Source organism: Myotis lucifugus, unplaced genomic scaffold (assembly GCF_000147115.1).
Source record: "Myotis lucifugus unplaced genomic scaffold, Myoluc2.0 scaffold_323, whole genome shotgun sequence".
In the NCBI taxonomy this organism is placed as follows: domain Eukaryota; kingdom Metazoa; phylum Chordata; class Mammalia; order Chiroptera; family Vespertilionidae; genus Myotis; species Myotis lucifugus.
Genome location: NW_005871371.1, coordinates 1,005,128 through 1,028,904, shown reverse-complemented (window position 1 = coordinate 1,028,904; position 23,777 = coordinate 1,005,128). Strand labels below are relative to the sequence as shown.

At 36.5% G+C, this 23,777-nt stretch overlaps 1 protein-coding gene across 1 annotated transcript in view; it reads right to left on the bottom strand.

The window, feature by feature from the left end:
• Window positions 1–23,777, bottom strand: part of FAM19A2 (family with sequence similarity 19 member A2, C-C motif chemokine like) — a 448,103-nt gene that overhangs the window by 118,517 nt on the left and 305,809 nt on the right. Inside the window, exon 2 of the mRNA XM_023764235.1 lies at window positions 13,913–14,019. Coding sequence (XP_023620003.1) covers window positions 13,913–14,018 — 106 coding nt within the window. The 5' untranslated portion in view covers window position 14,019. The remainder of the gene's footprint in view (window positions 1–13,912; window positions 14,020–23,777) is intronic.

Sequence of the window (23,777 nt, the reverse complement as noted above, 5' to 3'; positions counted from 1 at the left end):
ACATGATGGGATGGGCTGCTTGACATGGTAGCTATGGCTCCTGGGAGAACAGGTAGCAGAGAACCAAGACATTTCATGAAGAGAAAAAAGGCAAATGATGCACTGAAAAGTGTCCAAATAGTTGAGTTGATGATTTAAATTTCTGGGGTCTAAGAGAGATCCAGCCCAGTCATGTCCACAGCAGTTGTAGCACCGACAAAAACATAGGAGTGTCTTTCCTGTGACATGGGCCATTCAGTGAGACTATTAACATTTAAATACGTTTAAAATTTAATTCATATTATCCTCAATAGTTTTCATCTAGGTTACCTTGTTTACCCACGCAGAGACACTGTCTCTAGAAAAAAAGGAAAAGCATATAGAGACTCCCAATATGCCCCAGGGCTTGGTCAACCCAAGATTCTGGCTCCCAATAGCCTAAGCCCAAAGTCTCTCATTGTCTTTAGGGACAGGACGAGTGACACAGAGACCTTGAACATTGCTTCAGGAAACACTGTGACTTCACAATCAACCTCTGCTTTATGAACAAGAACAGGGTCTTGTCACAAAAATTTTCCCTATGAGAATTTGGTATTAAGGCTTTGAGAGAAGCCAGAGTTGAGACATTAAAGAAAATACCTAGAGGAATGAGATAGGTCAGTACCCTTCTGGGGAGATCAACCATTTTACAGTTCCCCGGTGTGTCCAGAGGCATAAGCAATCATCTGACAACTCTAAAGTCAAAGGCCTTTTGCCAATAGCACTCATAGAAAGGATCCACGAAGCAAGGTTCTATAAAAATACAAAAGGTACAACATACTACATGGAAAGAGTCCAGGATGTTCCTATTGATAGAATAGAAAAATGTTTGCCTAATCCCATTTTGCAAGACTGTAATTCCTTTATTAATACAATAGAAAGGTTGGGTTGAACTAACCACAGAAGTCATTACATAATATAAGCTTTTGTTCCACTTTGCAAGGTAATAGTTATGAGTACACAAAATATAGTTTATTCTTGTATTATTATTAATTCTTATTATAATTTTCCATATGAACAACTATAAAACCACTTTTGCCCATCCCAGTAAACAATTTATTTAGGGAAGTAGACATGTTCATCCTGAGTGATTAGCTAAGTAGTCATTTTGTTTGGTAATTTAATATCCAGGCTTGTGTCCTGTTTATTTTATTTGGTTAACATCCAAATATCATCACCAGATTTGAATTACTTAGTAAATGACTTCCTATTATAGAGACATCCAATACATTAGTGATACAGAAATGGAACTCACAATATGAAAAAGTAAAAACTATAGAAAATATTAAAAGTATTTTCCATTGGCCTAATAATTTGCATTATTATAAAAATGATAGAGCACTATGGTTTGGTGACTTGAAAGAAAGGTATTCACAGGACCAAGACTAAAAGCTTGGTATGACTGAACAAAAATTAAAGTTCTTTTTTTAATAATAAAATAAATTGTAGGATATATGAACGAACTTTTCCCTCAAATACAGGGATTGGCAAAAGTAGGTATACAATTGTGAGTATGCAAAACACAGTTTAATTTGTATTATTATTTATTAATTATTGTGTTATTTTCCATACAAACTGTAAACCTACATTTGCCCACCTCTGTACAAGTTCATGAGTATGGGAAACTGCATTTGTAGGATAAACAAACAGAAAGACTAATTTGAATTGGTATTTAAGATACTTATCTGATCAAAGTGGTAAAAAGAAAAGACAATTTGGAGTCAGGAGAATTCAGGATTTAAGCTGAATGCCCTTGGGTGAGACTATTACCTCTGAAGTTTTAGTTTCTTTATCTGTAAAGTAGAAATAACAAGAGCTCATTTTTCTACACTGGCTTGCTGTAGAGATAAAAAGATGATAATGCACATGAAATTTCTTTTGAAGAGTCATAAAATATGTTATATTAGTTTCTACTATATACAAAAATTTTAATTTTACTGATAATACTTTTATAAATAGTGATAGTTTTGAAAGGTATTTCTTAGGAAATAAAATTTGACTCATTTAGGGAACAATTTCTTGCTTTTAGAAAATATGATATAATACAAACAATAATCAGCCCCTTAATTCTTTTCCCAAACATGAAATTAATGCTTTTGCAAATGTGTATCTGTGGGAGTATTTTAAGGAAACTGAGTGTTACCTGTTAGTCAGAAAGGAATCGAGCTCTTTTATAATGTATTTTCAAATTATAACTAGTTCACTGAGAAAATCAATCAACTGAACAAATTTTTTTCCTGATTTGAAACAAATTGCACAGGAGTTATAAATAGAAATGGAACTCAAGTATAGATAAATGTTACAACCTCATTAAAAGAGGATTTATTAAGTTATTAGGTTATTTGTGTAATAATTATAGCCTATGTATTATTTTCTAACTCTGAAAATGTCTTATCTCAAAATATATGTTATTTACGTAAAATCACCCTTACTGTTGTTCTTGTTTAACAAACATTGTTATGAACACTATAACAAATACTTCTCTAGAATGCTAGCACTGGAAGACACTGAGGTCAAAGATAGGCAAGGCATCTTTTTCATATACATATAGATGGTACATTTCACATATAATGGGATTTTTCAAAGTAATTTATACATGTCAAATATTGAATACAATTAACTTTCAGAAATAATATCAAATTCTCATTGGTTTCTTTCCTTTCACATATTCTTTTTCCTGGTAATTTATTTATGATTCATTTATTCAACAAATATGTGTTGAGCATTTATTATAAACAGATTCTACCTCAGCACCAAGAAACCATCAAAATACACTATATCTTTTGCTCTCAGGGAACTCATCAACTTAAAAATAAGGGCACATATGTAATACCTTAATCAATAAAGAAAAAAGAAAATAAAAATAAAATCCCAAAGAATATAATAAACAAACAAACCACACACTTGTGTAATAAAAGTGAACACAATGAGTATGTAACAAAAGCTTACTTATTCACACACAGATAAGGACAAAGCATGCGCACATATGTACAATACCAACAGCAGAAGAAATAATAGAGACAAGCCCATCTTAATGTTGAAAAAGGTAAAGTTACTAGAAAGTGCAAAAATGTGTCAGCCTGAGAGGGTCAGTGGAAGTAGGAGATGGCATGTTGTAATGGAGCAAAGGACTTTCATGGAAGAGAAAGTGTAAGTGATTGAACAGCAGCTCAGAGAAACAGGAGAAAATCTGTGTGGGAAGTAAGAAGGAAAGGATAACTGCAAGCTATGATCACAAAATAACTTGTTTGATGAAATACCCCTGGGAGATGAACTGGAGTCGTTAGTTTTTCTAGAGTAACAGCTTGAATTTTGAAATTGCAGAACTTTCACTGCTTTAACTTAACAGTTGTTAAAATCTCTTCATATTTTTACAGAAAAAAAATTAAATACTTCTATCAAAAAAACGTGACTGTCATTCTCAGAGCTGTCTTTGACCAGGCAGTTATTTTAGGTAGTAAGTAAAGTTCTCATTTAATCACAAATCAAGTTTCAATTTTAATTGAAAATAATATTCAAGTTACATAATCCAAGACAACAGCTCTAATCAAGTCAACCTTATATTATGAATACATTTAAAATCAGTTTTCCTCCAGTTTTCTTAGTTGAATTGTTTTGGGGTTGTGATCTTATTTATCAGAGTACTGAGTTCTCAAATAAAATCTTAAGAATTTTTTTCATAAACAAAAATGCTATGTCACCTTGGTAGAAATATTAAAACGATTTTCATTCATCTTTCAAAGTTATTTTTGAACTTGAATCTAATAATTTAGAAAAATGCTGCTAGAAGTAAGGGTCAAAAGAAAAATTGAGCCCCAAATCTTAATAATTTGAAGAAAGTATGCTAAGGATTATGGGAGGTCAAGCTACAATTTTACCATACATTAATAAGAACAGAAAAATTGTCTGTCCATCTGATATACCGAACATGCAATGAGAGCATCTATGAAGACACTCTAGCATCTTACTACACATCAGCCCAAAATTGCCATTTTTCAAGATTGACTTTATTGTTCTTTGCCTAAAGTTTCTTACTTCCAAAAGGGGGCCCAATCTGTGCTCTATGTTTTTTTTTTAATTCCAAAATATGGATTGATAGCACTTTTAATAGTATTTTGTCATGTGAACTCAATAAAATTAGATTATTGATCTAGTAGATTATATTAGCTCCTCCAAGTCCTTAACGTCTGTAATTTTGATATGCTATTAGGAACTTTTCTAAATGATGATTAATTGCCAGGAAAAGAATAGTAGTATTAAGAAACAGATTTCTACGGAGTAACAAAAATAATCTATGAGTTACACATTTTCCACAAGGGTGATATTATGCCCAAAGGGAGGTGAAAATTGGTTCATGGAAAATGAAAAAAATCTCATTCTCTTTATCTATAAATCCCAGAAACATAAGCACATTAACAGATACACAATATATTTGTGATATTAAAATTTCAAGAGAGTGGAGATCAAATAGAAAAAAAAATCTAAAAAGCTCCCTAGAGAACAAAATTGAAAAAATGGTTCAGAAATCCAGCTCTGAGTAAACAAGTATGAGCAAATTCTACTCTAAGTTAAATAAATTCAAGACTTCTTTTATTCCCTTTAATTATTGCTAGGTGATGAGGATCAGTCATAGGAGTATCTATATATATAAAAGCCTAGCAACCATTATGGTGGAACAACCAGACGACCAGAACAACCGGTCGCTATGACACACCCTGACCACCAGGGGGCAGACGCTCAATGCAGGAGCTGCCCCCTGGTGGTCAGTGTGCTCCCACAGTGGGAGCGCAGCTCAGCCAGAAGCAGGGCTCACTGCTGGCGAGTGCAGTTGTGGTGGTGGCAGTGCTAAGGAGCGGCGAGCCAAGCAGTAAGGAGCGAGCATGCAGGTGGTAAGGAGCGAGCAGGCAGGCAGTTAGGAGCGAGGGGTCCCAAACTGCGAGAGGGCAAAGGCTGGACTGAGGGACACCCCCACCCCGTGCATGAATTTCGGGCATTGGGCCTCTAGTATTAAATATATTCCCCCAAATAAATTATGAAATGCTTATTCTTAGCTCACAGTATCTAGTATATGGCTAAAAATTACTAAATATATTTCAATTAATAAATTGTTTTCAGTCAAAAGAGAACAAATGCTTTTTTATTTTCATCTTTTTTAAAACCATGAAAGTATGCAGTAATGACATAACTTTATTCAGTGACTGTCAAACCCACCAATACCAGAAACTATATCCAATTTTCTCAAATAGTAAGAGTCACTCCACTCATAATAGACCTGCTCTGCTTCGGGTTCATTACACACACACACACACACACACAAAATGTATATTTTGAATACATGAGAGAGGAACTTCAGTGAAAGATTATCCCTTTCTTAATCCAAATAAGTAAAGTTATACTAGAAATAAGTAGGATTACTTCACTTGTTTTAACATTAAATATTCAGAATTTCCCTACTTCTATACCTGCAAATACATCCTACACTGAAAAGAAATCTCCATCCTTTAAGTAATTAAAGAAAATATATATAAAGAAAATACCTTCAATGTAATTTTTAAACCATTTTTAAAGGTCAATATTATATTTAATGCCAGAACAGTAGAGTAACCATCAATAAAATAAGAAAACAACAAGGATACCTGTTATCACCATTGATTTTTCAAACTCTTTTGCACCTCCTGTTCAAAGTTTTGAAATATGAAATCTAAATTAAGAACATATTTAAAGGAAGAGACCATATCATATTTTTATTTATGCTAGATACTGTTAGGAACAGGAGATGTTAAGCATGAAATGCCTGGATCTCCCTTCAGCTAAGTGGTAAAGTAAATATTAACTTGTAATTTGTAAATAATTATACAAATAATTAATTACAATTGGTGTGATTTTCTTTTTCCTCAGTGAATGTTGAATGATACCAACTTCACTATTTCAATCTTTTTTACCTCAAAAATTCTCATTTTTGTTGACTATGTAAATAAATTGAATATGAGCAAAATGTATTAATAAATTTATTTAATAATTAATATTAAATGTAAATAAAATTATTACCCAAATGTGTTTATATTAGTATTAACAAACAAAATAATCTCAAAAAAAATCTAACAAAGGTTTTTTTAAAGTAATTTAGAGTACATTATTATAATGTTTCTTCATGTGTGGATAGTTTGTAGATATAGTATAAGTAAGTATACATCATTTACTGCTAATTATATTACTAAGTGTGGAGAAAAGTAAATTTGAATTTGTATTTATCATATGACCCCTAAAGTTCCATTCTTAGAAATGTACCCTGGGGAAATTTTGCACATGTGAATGAAAATACATGTAAAATTATGTCCACAGCAGCTTTGTCAATAATAACCAACAGCTAAAAAGACCCAAATTCATCAACAACAAAAGAGAAATACATCACAGTATGTTCATACAATGCAATCCTATATGGCAACACGGGTGAATCTCAAGAGAAAATGTCAATGGTAAAAAGCAAATCACACTGAAAAGAATGCCCATAGTAGCATTCCATTTTTACAAAATAAAAAAGACAAAACAGTATCTATTGTTTAGGCATAGCAAGTCAGGAAAGAAGTACCTCTGTGGGAGGAAAGGTTGTAATCTTGGAGACCCATAAAGAGCTTTCAGGGGCTGACAGCATTCTATTTCTTGTCCTAGTTGGTAGTTGCACAGTTGTTTGCCTTATAATGATCCTTTTGTGTATACATATGGGTTTCATGCACTATCCTGTAAGGATGAGATATCCTATATAATAAAAGCCTAATATACTAAGTGTCCAACTGTTTGACCATTCGACCAGTCGCTATGATGTGCACTGAACACCAGGGGGCAGATGCTCCAACTGGTAGGTTAGCTTGCTTCTGGGGTCCGGCCAATAGGGACTGGGCAAGATGGGCTGGACCACCCTAGAGCCCTCCTGCGGTCCCTCCCCATCCCCGATCGTGCACCGGTGAGGTCCTTCAGCCTGGCCTGCGCCCTCTTGCAATCTGGGACCCATTGGGGGATGTCGGAGAGCTGGTTTCAGCCTGATCCCCACAGGCCAGGCTGAGGGTCACCACGAGTACACGATTCTGTGCACCAGGCCTCTAGTCTTAAGATAAAAAGAAGAAAAATCAAGATATGGGAGAATAAACTCCAGGAAAAAAAGAAATTTGATCTGCATAATTTAAAGCAGAATCACCAGCTCAGAGCAGCACAGTCTCTCACATGCCTCGTCTATCTCCATAAATGTATGAATAATTAAATAAGCAAATGAACACCAAGATCTCTAATATGTTTAATATGCTCATAAATTAGATGTGCAGATGCCATCTGATCATTTTTATGTGGAAAAATTATGGGTGACTTGATTTCTCTTCTTGACATTTTTCTTTCTTACCAAAATTCTCAAATAAATATGTATTACTTTGAAAATTCAATAAACTATGTCATAAAATGTGTTGTTAAAAGTCCAAAATTGAGTCAGTTTATGTTATGGCCATTTTTCTTTCTCTCGGGCCATTAATATGATTGTTTTCATAAACAAGGTGCTTTAAACAATATAAATTATAAACCAAAGTTCTTAAACTGTGATGCACATAATAATCAGCTATAAACCAGCCCAAGAGAACCTAGTAATACCCTAGCTAAATTGGAGCAAACAATTTTAACTGTAAGAGAACAAGCATTCTGAATATGGCCCCGGAGGGTCTGCCCCAGCCCCCTCTCCCTGCAAATTGTGTGCCAGGATCCTTGCTGTTTACCCTCCAACAGTGACTGCTCTTAACTCTAGAGCAGTGGTTCTCAACCTTGGCTGCACATTAGAGTCACCTGGGAATCTTTTTCAAATCCTGATTTCTGGGCCTCATCCTCCAGAAATTCTATTTCTTTGTTACTAATGTTGTGGCCTCACCCCATAACAAAGAAACAGAATTTCCGGAGGATGAGGCCCAGAAATCAGGATCTCCCTGCAAATTGTGTGCCAGGATCCTTGCTGTTTACCCTCCAACAGTGACTGCTCTAGAGCATTCTGTCTACTTAAGTTCCACTCCTCATTCAGATCTCAGTTCAAAGGTCCCTTCCCCAGAAGAGATTTCCCTGATTACTCCACATCTATTTTACAATTTATATATTCTTATCCTGAAATTTTATCTTTACAGCACTTTAATGCCATTTATAAGCAAATATTATTTGTCTGATTATCACATTAATGTTTTTCCTTCCCAACTATACTGTAAGCTCCACTGGGCATGGATTGTGTTGCTTTTGGTCACTTTAATATCTCCAGAACTGGACCTAACATCCAACACTTAACAAACAATACATGTTTTGGTTACTGGGTAGTTGGTTGGATAAATGAGTAAATTATCAAGTGAACCAATAAACAAATGAATAGCTACCAAAAAAATTAAATGGCTGCTCTCTCATTAGGCTTTGAACTAAAAATCATCTTTATTTTAAATTTAGTTTTTCTTTGAAAAAAATTCAATTTAATCAAAATGTCTAACTCAGACTAATAATTACCTTGTATGACAATGAGGATAATATATATTCAATTTCAGCTAATCAAAAGAACTTTTATTCTTTTCCTCTTTGTATATAATTTTCACCTGTTTATGGGTCTTTCACACTAAATACAGATTCTTTTCAAACCCAAATAGCCAATGATGACTATATGGGTAGAGGAAGAAAAGGCAAGACAACATATCAACCTTCTAAGATTAATAACTTTATATATTTTATTGACTATATATTTTGTTGAGAACTTCGAGTCCTAAACTAAAAGGTTTCCTCTCTGATCCGCAGAATCTGAAGCTGTCCCTAATGTAATTGCTTCCAAGGGGGGAATACTGCTTATACTTTCTGACTGGCTGTCACACTCCTCTGAGTTAATCACCTTCCCCCATAAAATGCCTGGCTCAAAACAATTGTGAGAATTCAGAGCTGAATCTCTGGTGGTTTGAGCAGTAAACTAATTCATATGTGTGAGGGATATTTCACTAGTAGTCCCCAAAGCTCAGAGGATTCTATTAAGCAGGTGACATTTTCTGATTTTTAGATATCTCATTTTTTCAAATCCAAATGCTCTGGATTTCTACAAGTGTTTCTACATCATGGTTAAAAATCAGAATAACACAATTCTGCATTGGGTTGCTTTTGATAGCACAAAGCCATTGCACTGGTGTTTTGATGAGCTATCTATTCTATTTTTTTATTCTCCTTCATTCACCTGTTTTGTAATGACCTAATGTCTTACTCTCTTTCTTACATCCTCTGTTCTATTCACACCACTCTTCTTGCCATTTCTCCTTGTCCGCAAGCATGCATCTACTTGAAAGCATTCATACTTATTGCTGCTGGCCTGGAACATCCTTCCCCCAATATTCACGGCTATTCAATAGAGTCCTATTGAAAACTTTAGGTCTTCCCATAAGACTTTATTTAAAATGACAATTCCTCTTGAACACTTCTTATACCTCTTTATTTCTTTATTTTTTCCATAGAATTTACACAGTAAAACTTTCATTTTTATTTTCATTAACTATCTTCCCACCTCTAGAACAAAAACTCCATAAAGACAAAGATTTTGCTTCCTTTATGTTCTGCTATATTCTCAGCCCTTATTGTAGGTCCTCAAAAATTATGAAGTAAAACAAATATTTCATCAGAATTATCCAGTCTAAAATATTCCTATGAAAACTACAAATAGACTCTGTGAGTCTAGAAGTACTGCTTCCAAGAAAGAAGATGCTTTTACCAGGGGAAAAAGTAAGAGTCCTGCTACACACAAAGCTACAGCTGCTGCTGCTCAGCCCCACAGACAGCAGAAAAAGAAAGGAGTTAGATACTGTTGAGGTAAAGGACCATGATGATCATGAAGAAGAGGGTATCTCCTGTATACTGGGATGGGTAAGAATATGTTAGGCATTTCTTGACATCACCATGACTAAATCTATATATATAAAAGCCTAAGCGACCAGCCAACCAGCCACCAGGCCGACCAGCTGACCAGCTAGTAGCTATGACGCGCACTGACCACCAGGGTGCAGACACTCAACGAGCTGCAGTCACTTGGCTGTGGTGGTTCTTGGGTGATGCACCCAGAATCAGAGAGGAGGGAGCCTGATCCCAGGGTGCATCACCCAAGAACTGCCCTCTCGCAATCCAGGACCCCTCAGGGGATATCAGAGAGCCAGTTTTGGCCTGATCCCCACAGGCCAGGCCAAGGGACCCCACCAGTGCATGAATCCATGCACTGGGCCTCTAGTATAATTATAAATGCGTTCGTACAATAACCACAACTTAAAAGCATAATAATCCAGGGTTAAGAAACCTCAGGCACGTGATCTGGATAAAACATGAGGCAAGCCTCTTTAATGAGCAGAAGTGCTAGGAGAGGAGAGCCTAAATGTCTAGGGGCCTGGGCAGATGAGCATCGGTAATGGCTCTGGTACAAACTGCATGAGTGGGGGCCCCACTTTTGCTCAAGTACAGTTTCTTGGAAATTATAACCAACCAGAATCATTGATAAGCTTTGCCTGGATGGAGTGAACCTTTAAAAAAAAACAACAACACATGTTTTTATTTATTTGAGAGAGAGGGAGAGAGGGAGAGAGGGAGAGAGGGAGAGAAAGAGAGAGAGGGAGGAAGGGAGTGGAAGAGAGAAACATCAATATGAGAACCATTGATTGGCTGCCTCCTGCATGCCCCCTACTGGGGATTGAACCAGCAACCCGGGCAAGTGCCCTGATGGGAATCAAATAGGCAACCTCTCAGTGAATGGGAGGACACGCAACCAACTGAGTCACACTGGCCAGGGCTCGATGGAGTAAACTTGACTGAGAAGCAAGCAGATCTGAGGGGCACGAGGAGGAGACTACAGAGGAATATAGGCCGGTTCATTACCAAGGTCCTTTCTACCAGCTGTGCACCTGTCTTCCATTTGCTGTAAATGTTAGATTACTATTCATAGCCCCTGCCTTGTTTGGAGACTCACCCTATGCTAAAGAGTAGCCACTTCCCCAAGAAGGCCCCTTCATACCATGGGTAATAGATCCATAGCTAATGACAAATGGACACAAGGGTAGAAGAGGCTGTCCATCTCACCTCAAGGATGGACCAATTCTGTGGAGCAAATCATGTTTCAGAGCCTCCCAGGACCTGACCAGGCGGTTCTCCAGCCGAGACTCTATTTGTGCTGAGCTTTTGACTCCTTCTCTTGCCCGCTGCTCTCCTGGGAGCACTCTTTCAATGAATAATATAAACAAGAATTCCTGACATGGCTCTGCTTCCAGAGAACCTCACCTAAGGCACATGGCATATGCAAACCATCTCTGGAAGAATGCATCCTAAGCAGAGGCCTTTAAAATTCTCATCAATAGGATTACAATGAACATTAGCTCACAACATTTTTAAAAATTACAAATCCTAAAATAAATAAAGTATCATGAATGAGATTCACCAGAAAGAAAATGCAAAACTTTCATAAAATCATGCTCCTCAGAATGTGCTTGAGACAGAGCCTTGCGCACATGCAACAGTACAAGATTGTTCATAGAAATATCGGCCATAATGGCAAGAAAATAGAGCACCAAATGTTTACGTAGCAGAGAATAAATACCTAAATTGTGGTGACTTCATACAATAAAATATGGTGCAACATTAAAAAAAATAATAAACTACAGCTACATGCCATCAACTATAATAAATGCCACAAATATATTGTCCGGCAAAATAGAAAATTACAGAAAAATACAATATAATGCTATTACATAAATTCAATAACAACCAAAAATTAAGCAACATGCCATTTGGAGATATATACGTACATGGTGAAATAAAAAACAAAGGAATTATAATCACAAAATTTAGAATAGTGATTATCTTGGGGAAAAGGCAAAGGATGAAATCAGAGTGGCAGACACAGCCAGTTTCAAGAGAATTAGAAATGTTACATTTCTCAATTGGGTGGTGAGCACACGGGTGTTCGTTTTATGAACATTCCTGAAATGCACATACACATTCTACTTCTTATTTTAAATGTAAAATACTATAAACTAAAGGGACATTTTGTATGGAAAGTATAAAAGAAAGAAAGGAAGGAAGAGGGGAATAAGGAAAAAGGAAAGTATGGAGAAATCTGTTCTCAAAGCTTCATCCAAAATATCAGTGATAAGGTGGGAATGAAACACCAAAAGGGCACAAAATTTACAATGTACTGGGTTTGGCACTTTAAGTAGGTTTTCTGAAATGTGTAATCTCTTTGTCCAAGAAGTATTTTCTTGGCAAAAAGTAAGGAAAAACTTCAGTTTCAGAGTTAGCATAGACCATAACACAACTTAAAAATTATCAAACGTAGCTTTAAAAATAGTCTCTGCAGAGTCGTCTTTGTGCGTGGTTCTCTTAGCGACCCCATCACTTGGCTTTGCAGAGGGAAAGCATCTTTCTCACAAACCCTTGCTTCACCAGGCTGACGCCCACAGTTCCTGTGAGTCTCTCCATCTTCTCTCAACTATTTTTTATAAGCTGGGAAGGGAGGTACATATATATCTCCAAATGGCATGTTGCTTAATTTTTGGTTGTTATTGAATTTACATAATAGCATTATAGTCCTCCAGATAGTAAGGATGACATGTCTTCTCTTAATAAGACCAAGACAGGGGGGCTGGCCCCAGTGGTTTTCAACTCTTTTTAAAGGTGAGTATTTAACTCTATTTTGTCCTTAAGTTTGGTTCAATGTTTCTACTTTGGAGGCACAGGGAATAATGTCCTAGGACGCTCAACATCTTTTATTAATACCAATTATTAAAGAGAATTTAAAGTTTGATATGTGGATCAGTGTGCAGTATTAAAGAAAACTCTAAAATATATATAATAAACATACACAATGGGACAAAAACAGGATTATGAAATATAAAAGACATCTTCATAAAATTCATATTTAGAAAGATGGCTCTGGTTTAAACACAGGTGGAAAAGATTTTGTCTGATAAGCATCACTCCTTCATGCCACATCTTTCCTTTCCCTGCTGTTAATGCTCCATGGAATGCTAATTAAATGCACACATGTAACTAATTTAAGTGTTACAGAATTCAAGGTGGTCTTAACTCCCCTTTCACCCCAACACAAAATCAGAAAGTTGCTAGCCTGTAGAATTTACCGAGTACTGAGGATTAAACTGTAAAATCATATTTCAGAGAAAAATCTGAATTGACTTCTCAGGTTATAAATACATGCTTATGGTAGGGACAGTTTAGAAATAGCCCCATTTTCATTCACTTGGAAAGAGGTAGTTACTCATTATATTGAGTCTCACGCTCAGGAAAGAGAACAGACAGGACATAATTTTGAGCTGTCAAGCTTAAAACATGTATGAAACAAATATTCTCACTCTGTTCTATAGCAGAATTAGAATGCTAAATATCAGACTAGACAGAGAGTCCAAATGGTGGCTACAAAGGTACCCTGGCACAAAGAAGTATGATTCACAAAAAGCCCTGAAGGAAAATTTCCATATATGCATATTGTTAAGATACATGTCATTAAAGATGCTTTCATTATGAGGATGACTACAACCTGAAACTCGTCTTTATTACGTGTCAACCCGACATTCCAACATCACTCTCTTTAAGTAGTAAGTGATGTGAAAGTGTGAGTCACAATTCCATACTCTTTGAACACTATTTGCAGAAATGGCAACTATCCTGGAAACATTTACATAGTCATGCTTCCCCTATCAAAGCCATAGTAAGGATAACTATCTCTGCATTTTTACTTAAAGAGAATTGCCAGGGGGACCCATATCCAGTAAAATTAATATCCCAGTGAAGATGGAACATAACAGTCAGTGTTGAAGGAAGTCACCTTCTCCAGGTGGCTGAGAAAGAAAACAGAAGAGCTTACCTTTATGATGGTTTGCGCTGGATATGACTTTCCCCCACAAGGTTACAATAAATATTATTATTAGCAGTTTCCCTTTTGTTGCTTTCTGTAAGTATCCCTTACTCATCCTGCAAATAGAAAATAATAATAAAAATCCTAAGTATATGAAGCCATTGCTTTTCCATTATAATTATGCCACATTAAAGCTTTTCATGACACCTTAACCCACTTAACTCCTGAAAATTGCATTTATCATATTTAAAATGCTGTCCGTTGTATATAAACTATGAAGAGAAAAAATGTTTTCTAAGCAACCTTCATATGAGATAAGAGAGGTTCTGCCTAAGTCAGTCTTCATTCACTTAACAATAGCCTAAATCAAATGAGAAATAGTACCATTTTCCTCTCCACACATAACTATTCACAAAATCAAAGGCACAGTTGTTTGAATAATCTCTAAATAGTGACTTATTTTACTTTTTTTCTAAATATTCCTTCTTCAATGCCAAGTCAAATGGTCAGGGTAAGCAGTTTAAATAAAATGAGCTAGATGAATTTCTGCACAGAATAAAATCACTTCAAATCTATGCTTTTTTTAAAAAAAAAAAAAGTCACCAGGTACAATAGCTTTGTCATTATACATCACTACTGCTGGAGATACGCAGATATTTTAATATTGTTGAACTCCTCTGTGCTGTACTTATCAGAAGTAGGAAAAAAATGGAAAAGCAGATAGAAAAAGTACCAACTTAACATTCTCAAGTTGAGCTCACAAAACTAAGGAAAGCAAAGAAATGTTATAAAATCATAGCTACTTACAATAAAAGTTCAGCACCTACTTTCTCTAGCACTTTATAGAATATTATTTCAATTGCTCTTCAGAACAAATTCGAGATATTGGTATAACTATCCCCATTTCATAGATGACAAAATTTGGAAATTGGCCTGAGGTAATGTTTAATAATAAAAACCCAAACCCAGAATTGTCTAATATTAAAATCCTATATTACTACATTGCTAACAGGTAAGCAAAACTAATATAAAGTATAGTCATTGTGCATTTATTTTTAGGGAGATAAAACATATGTCCGTCACTCAGTGCCTTCTCAATTTCACTCCTGCTTGACCTGCAGATTCTTGCCTTGGTTCGACTGCAAGTAAGTTCATGAGTTCAGTTCCTGACCTAGCCCGATTCCTCCTGAATTCTCCAAGTCAGCTTTTTCTCCCACCTTTGTTTCCCATTATACCAGCTCCAAAAATATGACTCAATGGTAGCAATGGTGGCTATACAATCTTGAAAAGAAGCCTTTCATATTGATAAATATGTAAAAAAATAAATTAATATATTATGTATCTGTAATATACAGACAGTCCTCAGGTTACGTCACCATCTCCCATTTATTTCTTAAAAAAAAAAGTTCCGTCATTTCGACGTATGTACATATGTGCTTTATGTTTTTTATTATTTATTTGCCACAAGGAAAGGTCAGGAATTGTTATCTTTCTTTTAAATTTTTTTTACTGTGTCACTTCATTATTGTTGTGTATGTGCTCCATGTGAGTGACGTAGGTGTTTTTGTAGGTGGGTTCCAACTTACGGTGAAAATCACGTTATGTCGCCATAGGAACGGATCTCCGGCGTAACCCGAGGACCTACTGTACATGTATGCTACCATTTCTTAGCCTTGTGCACACTCATTCAGATGCTGAGAAAGCAACGTTGTATGATTAAGAATATAGATTCACTCTTAAGTCTTACTGTCTGGATTTGAATCCAGGCTCTACCAGCTCCAAATTGTGTGATCTTGTGTGGGTTTCTGATCTGGTTCTTCAGTTTCTTCTTCTGTAATATGGAATAATGCATGTGAAATGCCTGGCCCACTGGCTGACATGTACAGGGAGCAACAACTTTGAGGTTAGAGAATGTTCAGTCATTTGGATGTTATGTTGATCCTTGAGTACATGAGAGGACAGTCCCATTTATGTGGTGAATGAAGGGAGTTTCAGTGGCATCAACAGCCTGAAGTTCATTGTGGACCTTGATCTTGTAACATGTCAGATTGTGTACAAAGGGATAGGTGCCTAACTTTTTAGATTAAACTGTTTGGTTTGAAATTTCGCTTCCTACCTACTGACTATATGACTTTGGACAAATTAGTTAATAACTCCGAGTTTTTGTTGTCACTAAAATGAGGATTATAATAGTATCTACTTCATAGTGTTGTAGATATGAAGACTAAATAAGATAACTCATGTAAGAGTTTAACATTATGCATAGAAGATAATAAAAGCTCAGTAAGTACTAATCCTTCCTATGATCATAACTTAGACCAGCATTCTCCTAATTGTGTCTTGTGAGGCACCAGTTCCACAGAATATTACTGCAGTATCAGTGAAAAAAATTGGGGCAAATTTATTTGTAAAATTCTGGGTTCAACAGCCCTGGCCAGTGTGACTCAGATGATTGGGTGTCATCCCATACACTAAAAGGTTGCTGGGTTTGATTCCAGTCGGCACATGCCCAGGTTGTGGGCTTGTTCCCTGTTAGGGGGTGTGCAGGAGGCAGCCAATTAATGTTTTGCCCTCACATTGATGTTTCTCTCTCCTCTCTCCCTTCCTCTTTCTCTAAAAATCCATAAAATATATATATATTTTTTAAATTTTGGGTTCAACAAATTTAAGCAGATGTTTTTAACAAGAGGCATATCTGAATGTGTGACATTTTCCAAAAACCTCTCTCTACAGAGTATCACATGATACAAGTGCCATCAGGAAACCTCTTAGAGAAATAATCTGTTATAATATTCTCCCCTCAATAGACAAATGCCTATTTTCAATCTTTCATTGCCTTTGTTTCCCCTCAGCCTTCTTACTACTAACTTTGTTACGACACTCTACATTTTTCTCACTTTTTGCCAATGATCTTGCCTCCCCTTCTACATCCAATCCCTGCAGCTTTATTGTACTGCATATCATCTTTTAAAAAGTAGCCGTTTAGAAAAACTCATCTGACAAGAAGAGCTGCTTAGCATAATACTTGGTAATAGCTTTCCCATAGCAAATGGTCTCTGCTACAAGGTCAATGATCCATTGTATTTCCATTCCACTATGCACCCACCAAATGAGATGACAAAACTGACAGCTGGTCAAACAGATAACTATACATATGAAATGGAAACATCCACAACATCACCAGGCTGTCAAACTAAAAGAGGAAGCAGAATGAAGGTCAACATTTGGGGGTCTCTAAAGACCCATGCCTTCTCCCTCTTACCAACCCCATCCCTGACCAGTCAGTTACCATCTTCTCTTAATACTACTTCCTCAATATCTCCTAAATGTATACACTCATTTCCATCCCTATGCCAATACTCTAGACCACAAAATCTTTCACAGGTTATTGCCTCCTAACTGGACTTTCTGCCACCAAAATTGCCATCCTCTGGAACTAAAGGCAGGCTTGGTATCTGCCTTTTACACAACTATACTTGCAATATTTAGCACTTCGTAAGTGCCTGATAAATATTCTTGACTGAATGTAATGCATTCTCTATGCTGTAGCCAAATATGTAACTATGATCATGAGACACCCTTCATAAGATTAAAATCTTCACATGATTCCCCTCTACATTCAGAGGTAGAAAATGCTATAATCCTTAGCAAGGTATAAAAACCTGTATCAGGGTTTTAAAAAAAAATTGTTTTTGACTCATTACGTCTCTAATCTGATTTTATGATGTTCTTCCCATCACTTTATTTTAACTCTACTAAATTTCTTCAGTGCTTTCCAGCATACCTCATCTCCATGTCACCTGAAACATATCAGCCGCTCACCCCATCCCCCATCCACTCTTCGAAATGCTAACTTCTATTCATTGGTCAGAGTGCAGGTTAGAATTTCTCCCATCAGATTTGTCCAATGTTGAGCACCCTTCTTTATGCACCATAGCCACTTGCCACAATGATTATAATTTTCCATTTACTTATCTCCATCCTCCACTCTAATATAAGATCCCTAAAGACAGGGACTGTGTCCAATACATTTGTGAATATCTACAGCTTGGCCCAAAGTTGAGCTTAATAACTGGTAAATGAGTATTTGTTGAATGTTGGTGGTGTCTTAAAGCCAAATATAGTGTGTAGTTGTCAATGTGAGGAGGAAGAAGTGTGTGTAATTTCTTTAGGATGAAATGACAAAAGGACAAATAGGAAGAAAAATGTAAGAAAGAGGTGGGGGAGGGGAGATGAGAAAGGCAAACGGGAAAAGAAGAATGCAGAAATCTAATCTGTAATGAGTTTTATTCTGACTTTTAAATAAGAATCACGCTGTGAAAAGGAAGATTTTTGACAAAGGGGCAGTATCAGAGAAGAAAACCCAAAGGAACAAAGGCTGGATGGCATGTTTCTTCCTGATCTTGTGTGGGAGCCACAGGCGGGGGCATTTACTTCCCATTCAATGTGCAACCCACCAGGCCTCAGTTTAAAATTTCCCACCACAGTCAAGAATCCAACACACTTTCAGAATTGTCACATTCATCTGTAAAAACAACAAAATTTAAGTGAAGTTTTTAACAGCAAAAGCTGAGGGGAAAAGAAACAGGAAACTGCAGGATAAATACACACAGAGAAGGAAACCTTGAAATTGTTCCCCAAGCAGCAGCCGCCTGCCCACAGCACAAGGGAAACGGATAACTGAGAAATGGTAACCTTGGCAGTGAAGGATGCTGAAGTGGAAAGTTGTCAAAGTTGTGGACTGACAAGTACATCTCAGACTTCCTCCCACTCTTCTCTTCTGCATTGCATTTCACAGTTAGACTCACTGAGATGTAGACTTTTGGATGATATTGAAACCCTTCCCCTCCTGACCTATGCTAAAAGTGCATTTAATATTAAATAAACAAGAACTGAAAAACTGTTATGCTATTAGAAAAACCATTTCCCCCTATAAACAGAAAGTAAGCTTAACTGGTCTAAAGAAGAGAAAAATGGAAAGGAAAAGGAAATCTTATACAGAAAGGAGATAAAAGCTGTCCTCCCCTTGAGCGTAAGGCACTTCTGTGGACATAAAGGTCACATAAGGCAATACATATAAAAGGCTCTGTAGGACCCTGGTTTCAGACCAATCCCCACAGGCCAGCCCAAAGGACCCCATCTGCCTGAGGGAGCCCACTAACTCCACAGATGCCCCTCAAACCCTGGCACCGCCCCAGGTGCAGCTGGCCGGAGAGGGACTGCGGGAGGTTGGCTCCAGGGTGTGTCTGGTCCATCTCTCCCAGTTCTGCCCCACCAGCCAGATGGCTGGTCAGTTGGTCGCTTAGGCTTTTATATATATAGATAAGTTATTTTTGTTATTATTACTTTTTAAAATATTGTATTTATTTTTAGAGAGAGAGAAAGGGAGAGGGAGAGAGAGAAAGAGAAACATCAATGTGAAAGGAAAACATCGATCAACTGCCTCCTGCACACCTCCTACCAGAAATCAAGCCCACAATCGGGGCATGTGCCCTGAACAGGAATCAAACTAGCATCTTTTTGGTGCACAGGACAATGCCCAACCAACTGAACCACACCAGCCAGGGCTGTTATTATTACTTTTAATTTCCACATTTTATGTAGAAACAAATGTATCTTCCAAAACTAAATCATTCATTGTTTTTCTGGTAGCTTATTAAAATAATCCTACAAATAGGACATATAGAGCCACAAGTTTCACTAAATTGTTGGTTTTATCCAATAATATCCAACTTGACTATCATTTTATTATAAAGATTATGACTGCATTTAGAATATCCAAATTATTTACTGAAATAGCAATTATCTTTGAGAAGATAGATAGGTAGATATAGATTAAGTAGATACAGATGTGTATCCAAGTATAAGGGACTCCTGTATATATGTATTTTGTATATAAAAGAATATATAGTAACAAATTTAAGAGATAATCATGTAGCCCTACCAATAATCCTACATTATGTGTTATATTATCCAGAAGCTGAAGTGGTCAATTCTAGTCATTTTTATTATTGCTATGCATTTTGTTTTTATTTTACATCAGATATCCAATAACATCACATTATAGTATTTCACACCACACTTACCACCAACATTACTTGAATTAGAATCTCCCTGTTGAATAATTAGAATCTGGTCTTTCCATCTTGTAAATTATCATCAAAAGTTTATAGAGTTGGATTTTCATATGCCAGTCATATGATTAACCCAACTAACTCTTAGGTAACTTTAGAACAAAGACTGAAATTTAAATCAGTTTCTCAATTTTTTCTGAATGGAAACAATCTGTTTTAAAATTCTCATTTTTTGATACAGCAGTGTTTCATGATAAATCTACTTTTTGAATTCCATTCTGTTAAAAAGTCAAGCCTGGAGATTTAGCCAAGAAATCACCATTGTTTCTAAAGATTGCCTGGCAGCAAATGCAAGCCTCATTTAAGAACTACAGGTGTCTCCTTTCTTCACCCAGATTTTATACTTCCATTTATTTCCCCACAATATTGCAATTTTGGTGGGTACAAAAGCCCAGGAGTGTGTTTGCTTTATGCTTAGCAAGGTACCATCAAAGTGTTGATTTTGTGCAAATGCCTTTGCCATCTAAAGTTTATAATAATAGGAAATAGAAATGCATTGTCATTTAAATGATTTCTCCAGAAGCATACATTATTCTAAAACTCTAAGCTCTAATATTCAAACAGACAAAAATGTCATCAGCAAAATAAAACAATTATTTGAGATTTTGAGAGCACTAGAAAGACATCTGAAATGACCAGGGCTAAACTAAACCACAATGCTGTGCATCTATTATTACAACTGAATTGCTAACTCTCCTTTTCTGTCTATAAAATTGGAATGTTGTCTATTCTTCAAAGAGGAATGTCGTTATAATAAACAAGAAACCATGTGACAGTTTGGACTTAATAAGATGTATGATAAATCAGAGGTGTTACTATTTCTTCAAAGGTCCTACTCTCAGACCATGGGCTTATAAATCAGAAATACCTGCCTGAGTGTGATCTTAGCTTCAACACATAATAGTTAAATGAATTTGTCAACTTTACTCAACAACTTGAGCATTTATGCCTACATAGGGAATGCATTAATACTATTACCTGTTGGTAGGACTGCTCTAAGGAATAAATTCAATGTATATAAAGCATTTAACACAAAGCCAGAATAGGCACTCAAACTGTAGCTATTATTATATATTATTAATAATATCTGGAACATGGTCTGCTGGCTAGGAGTGAGTGGGGAATAAAAATCTTTGAGCAACAAATAAAAGAGTTCATGCGTTTTAATCATAGGTGATAAATAAACCTACTTTTAGGAATTTACTATAAGTCTAAAGAATTGGAAGGTAAGACTATGAAGCAACAAGCTAAAAATGGAATAGGGCTGGTTAACAGTCTCCTGATGGCTCTGCAAAATAAATACTGATACTTGTATATCCAGAAGTAGACATCAAATTGATAAATGTACAGCATTCTGGGATCATTAAGTATAAGAACAAATATTCCTCAAATGCCTCTAGAGATATGTAGAACACAGCATGCTAACTGAAGTTATTAATAACTAGAGGCCCAGTGCATGAAATTCTAGCACTCAGTGGGGGAGGTGGGGTCCCTCAGCCCAGCCTGCACCCTCAATCAGTCCAGGAGTCCTCGAGGGATGTCTGACTGAAATGGGAAGTGGGCCTAAGCCATCAGTCAGACATTCTTAGCACTGGCACGGAGGCGGGAGAGGCTCCCGCCAGCACCACTGTGCTTGCCAGTCGTGAGCCCAGCTTCTGGCTGAATGGCGCTCCCCCTGTGGGAGCACACTGACCACCAGGGGGGCAGCTCCTGCATTGAGCGTCTTCCCTCTGGTGGTCAGTGCACATCACAGCAACCGGTCATTCCACTGTTCGGTCGATTTGCATATTAGCTTTTTATTATATAGGATACTATGTATGTTTTTATAGAGTTTCAAATATACTAGCTTAAAATGTTCTAGCTCATTCAATATGTCGTTGAATCCTCACAATAACTCAATAATCCTCATGAGAACTAAACTACATGTATTAATATTCCAAGATCACATATAGAATCTGAAAGAATAATTTGAAGACAAGTAATAAGTGGCAGAGGAGAGTCCTGAATTCAAAGCACCCACTTGAATTGGTTACATTTCACAACTCTTGGGTGGAGTATCACTAAGTAGAATAAGAAAGAAAACTTTCAATCATGTTTTATTGGCAGTTCAATCACAATCCTAGCATTTAATTTTGTGATTACTGTGGCAAAAACAGAGCTAGGTCAGCACATAACATCTAAGTTCCACATACAGGGAACAAAACAAAATACTCTTTCCTTTTTTAAGAAAACTTTTATAGTTATTAAAACAAGTAATTAATGGTCATGTAATCAATTCTAAATATTTGTCTACTCTATTACCACGGGCCCTAGTTAAGTGCTTCTATTCCTTTTACTCTCATGTCTGTGCTCTCTTCGGAAATGAGGGCACAGAAGAAATCCACTGCACCCCAGCTCCTTCTCCTTCATGTTAGCAAAGGAGCCAAAGAATAAGTAAGAATGATGAAAAAATTAATCTTTAAGGGTTCTTTGTCAGGATAAAATTTGTGGTCCAAGAAGGACACATATTCTCACTGTGGCTACATCTACGGGTATGAGGGATTCTTCCCTTTGTGAATTCAGTCATGCAGTCATGGTCAATATGCCATCCAACACTAACTAGGCAACAGTATGCAATCAGGAGAAAAGTGCACCTTTACCCATGGTTGACCTTCCCTCAACATAGAACCTCTCAGAGGTAAGTGAACTGAAAGGCTAAAATCTGAAGGCCTCCCCTCATATAACTATGCCCCAAAAGGCACAAACATTCACAAATTTCATCTTACCATCAAAAATATCAAAGCAAATAAACCATGAAAAACACAATGACAGCTACATGTTGAAAGACGTACCATTCTATGTCCTCAAAAGAAAGCAATAAAAAGAAGTTCAAGAAGAGGCTGCATAATCCAGCTCATTAGAGTTTGTGTACTTTGCTCTAAGAATAATAGTTTAAGCAAGATTTTTGGACAACACATGTACGAGCATTAAATTCTAAGCACAGCTGCACAATGGATGATGAAAGAGACAGTGATACTGACACACCTGTTTGTTTTTTTATTGTTGACAGTATTGTTACAGATGTCCCCCATTCCCTCTTTTACCCCCCCTCCACCTAGCCCCTTCCCCACCCCAGGCCTTCGCCACACTATTATTGTCTGTGTCCATGGGCTATGCATATATTCATATAAGTTCTTTAGTTAATTTCTTCCTGTCCCTCCAAACCCCTCCTCTCTGAGATCTGTCAGTCTGTTCCAGGTATCCATGCCTCTGGATCTATTTTGTTTGTCAGTTTATTTTGTTCATTAGATTCCACATATAAGTGAGATCATGTGATATTTGTCTTTCTCTCACTGGCTTATTTTGCTTACATTTTTGTAACTACATTTCACACACACACACACACACACACACACACACACACACACACACATCTTGTATGTGTTTGATATTTGTACATGACTTCATATATAATGAGCTCCTTTTGAGCAAAAGTGGAACATTATCAGATTTAAATGTAGCGAAGTACTTTGCCCAGCTTTCAGTTAATAGCTAAAGCAACTGAGAATGCAACTGGTTAAGAATCAAAGCAGCAACCACTATGTGCTATAAGCATCAGTCTACAGTAAGCTCTGTAATATATTCTTTCATCTTGTTCCTTTGTAACAAGATTTCTGCTCCTTTTAAAATCTCACATTTTTACTCTTTCCAATTTCTGGGACTTCCTATCCTGAATAAAGTCAATCACATAACACAGTAAG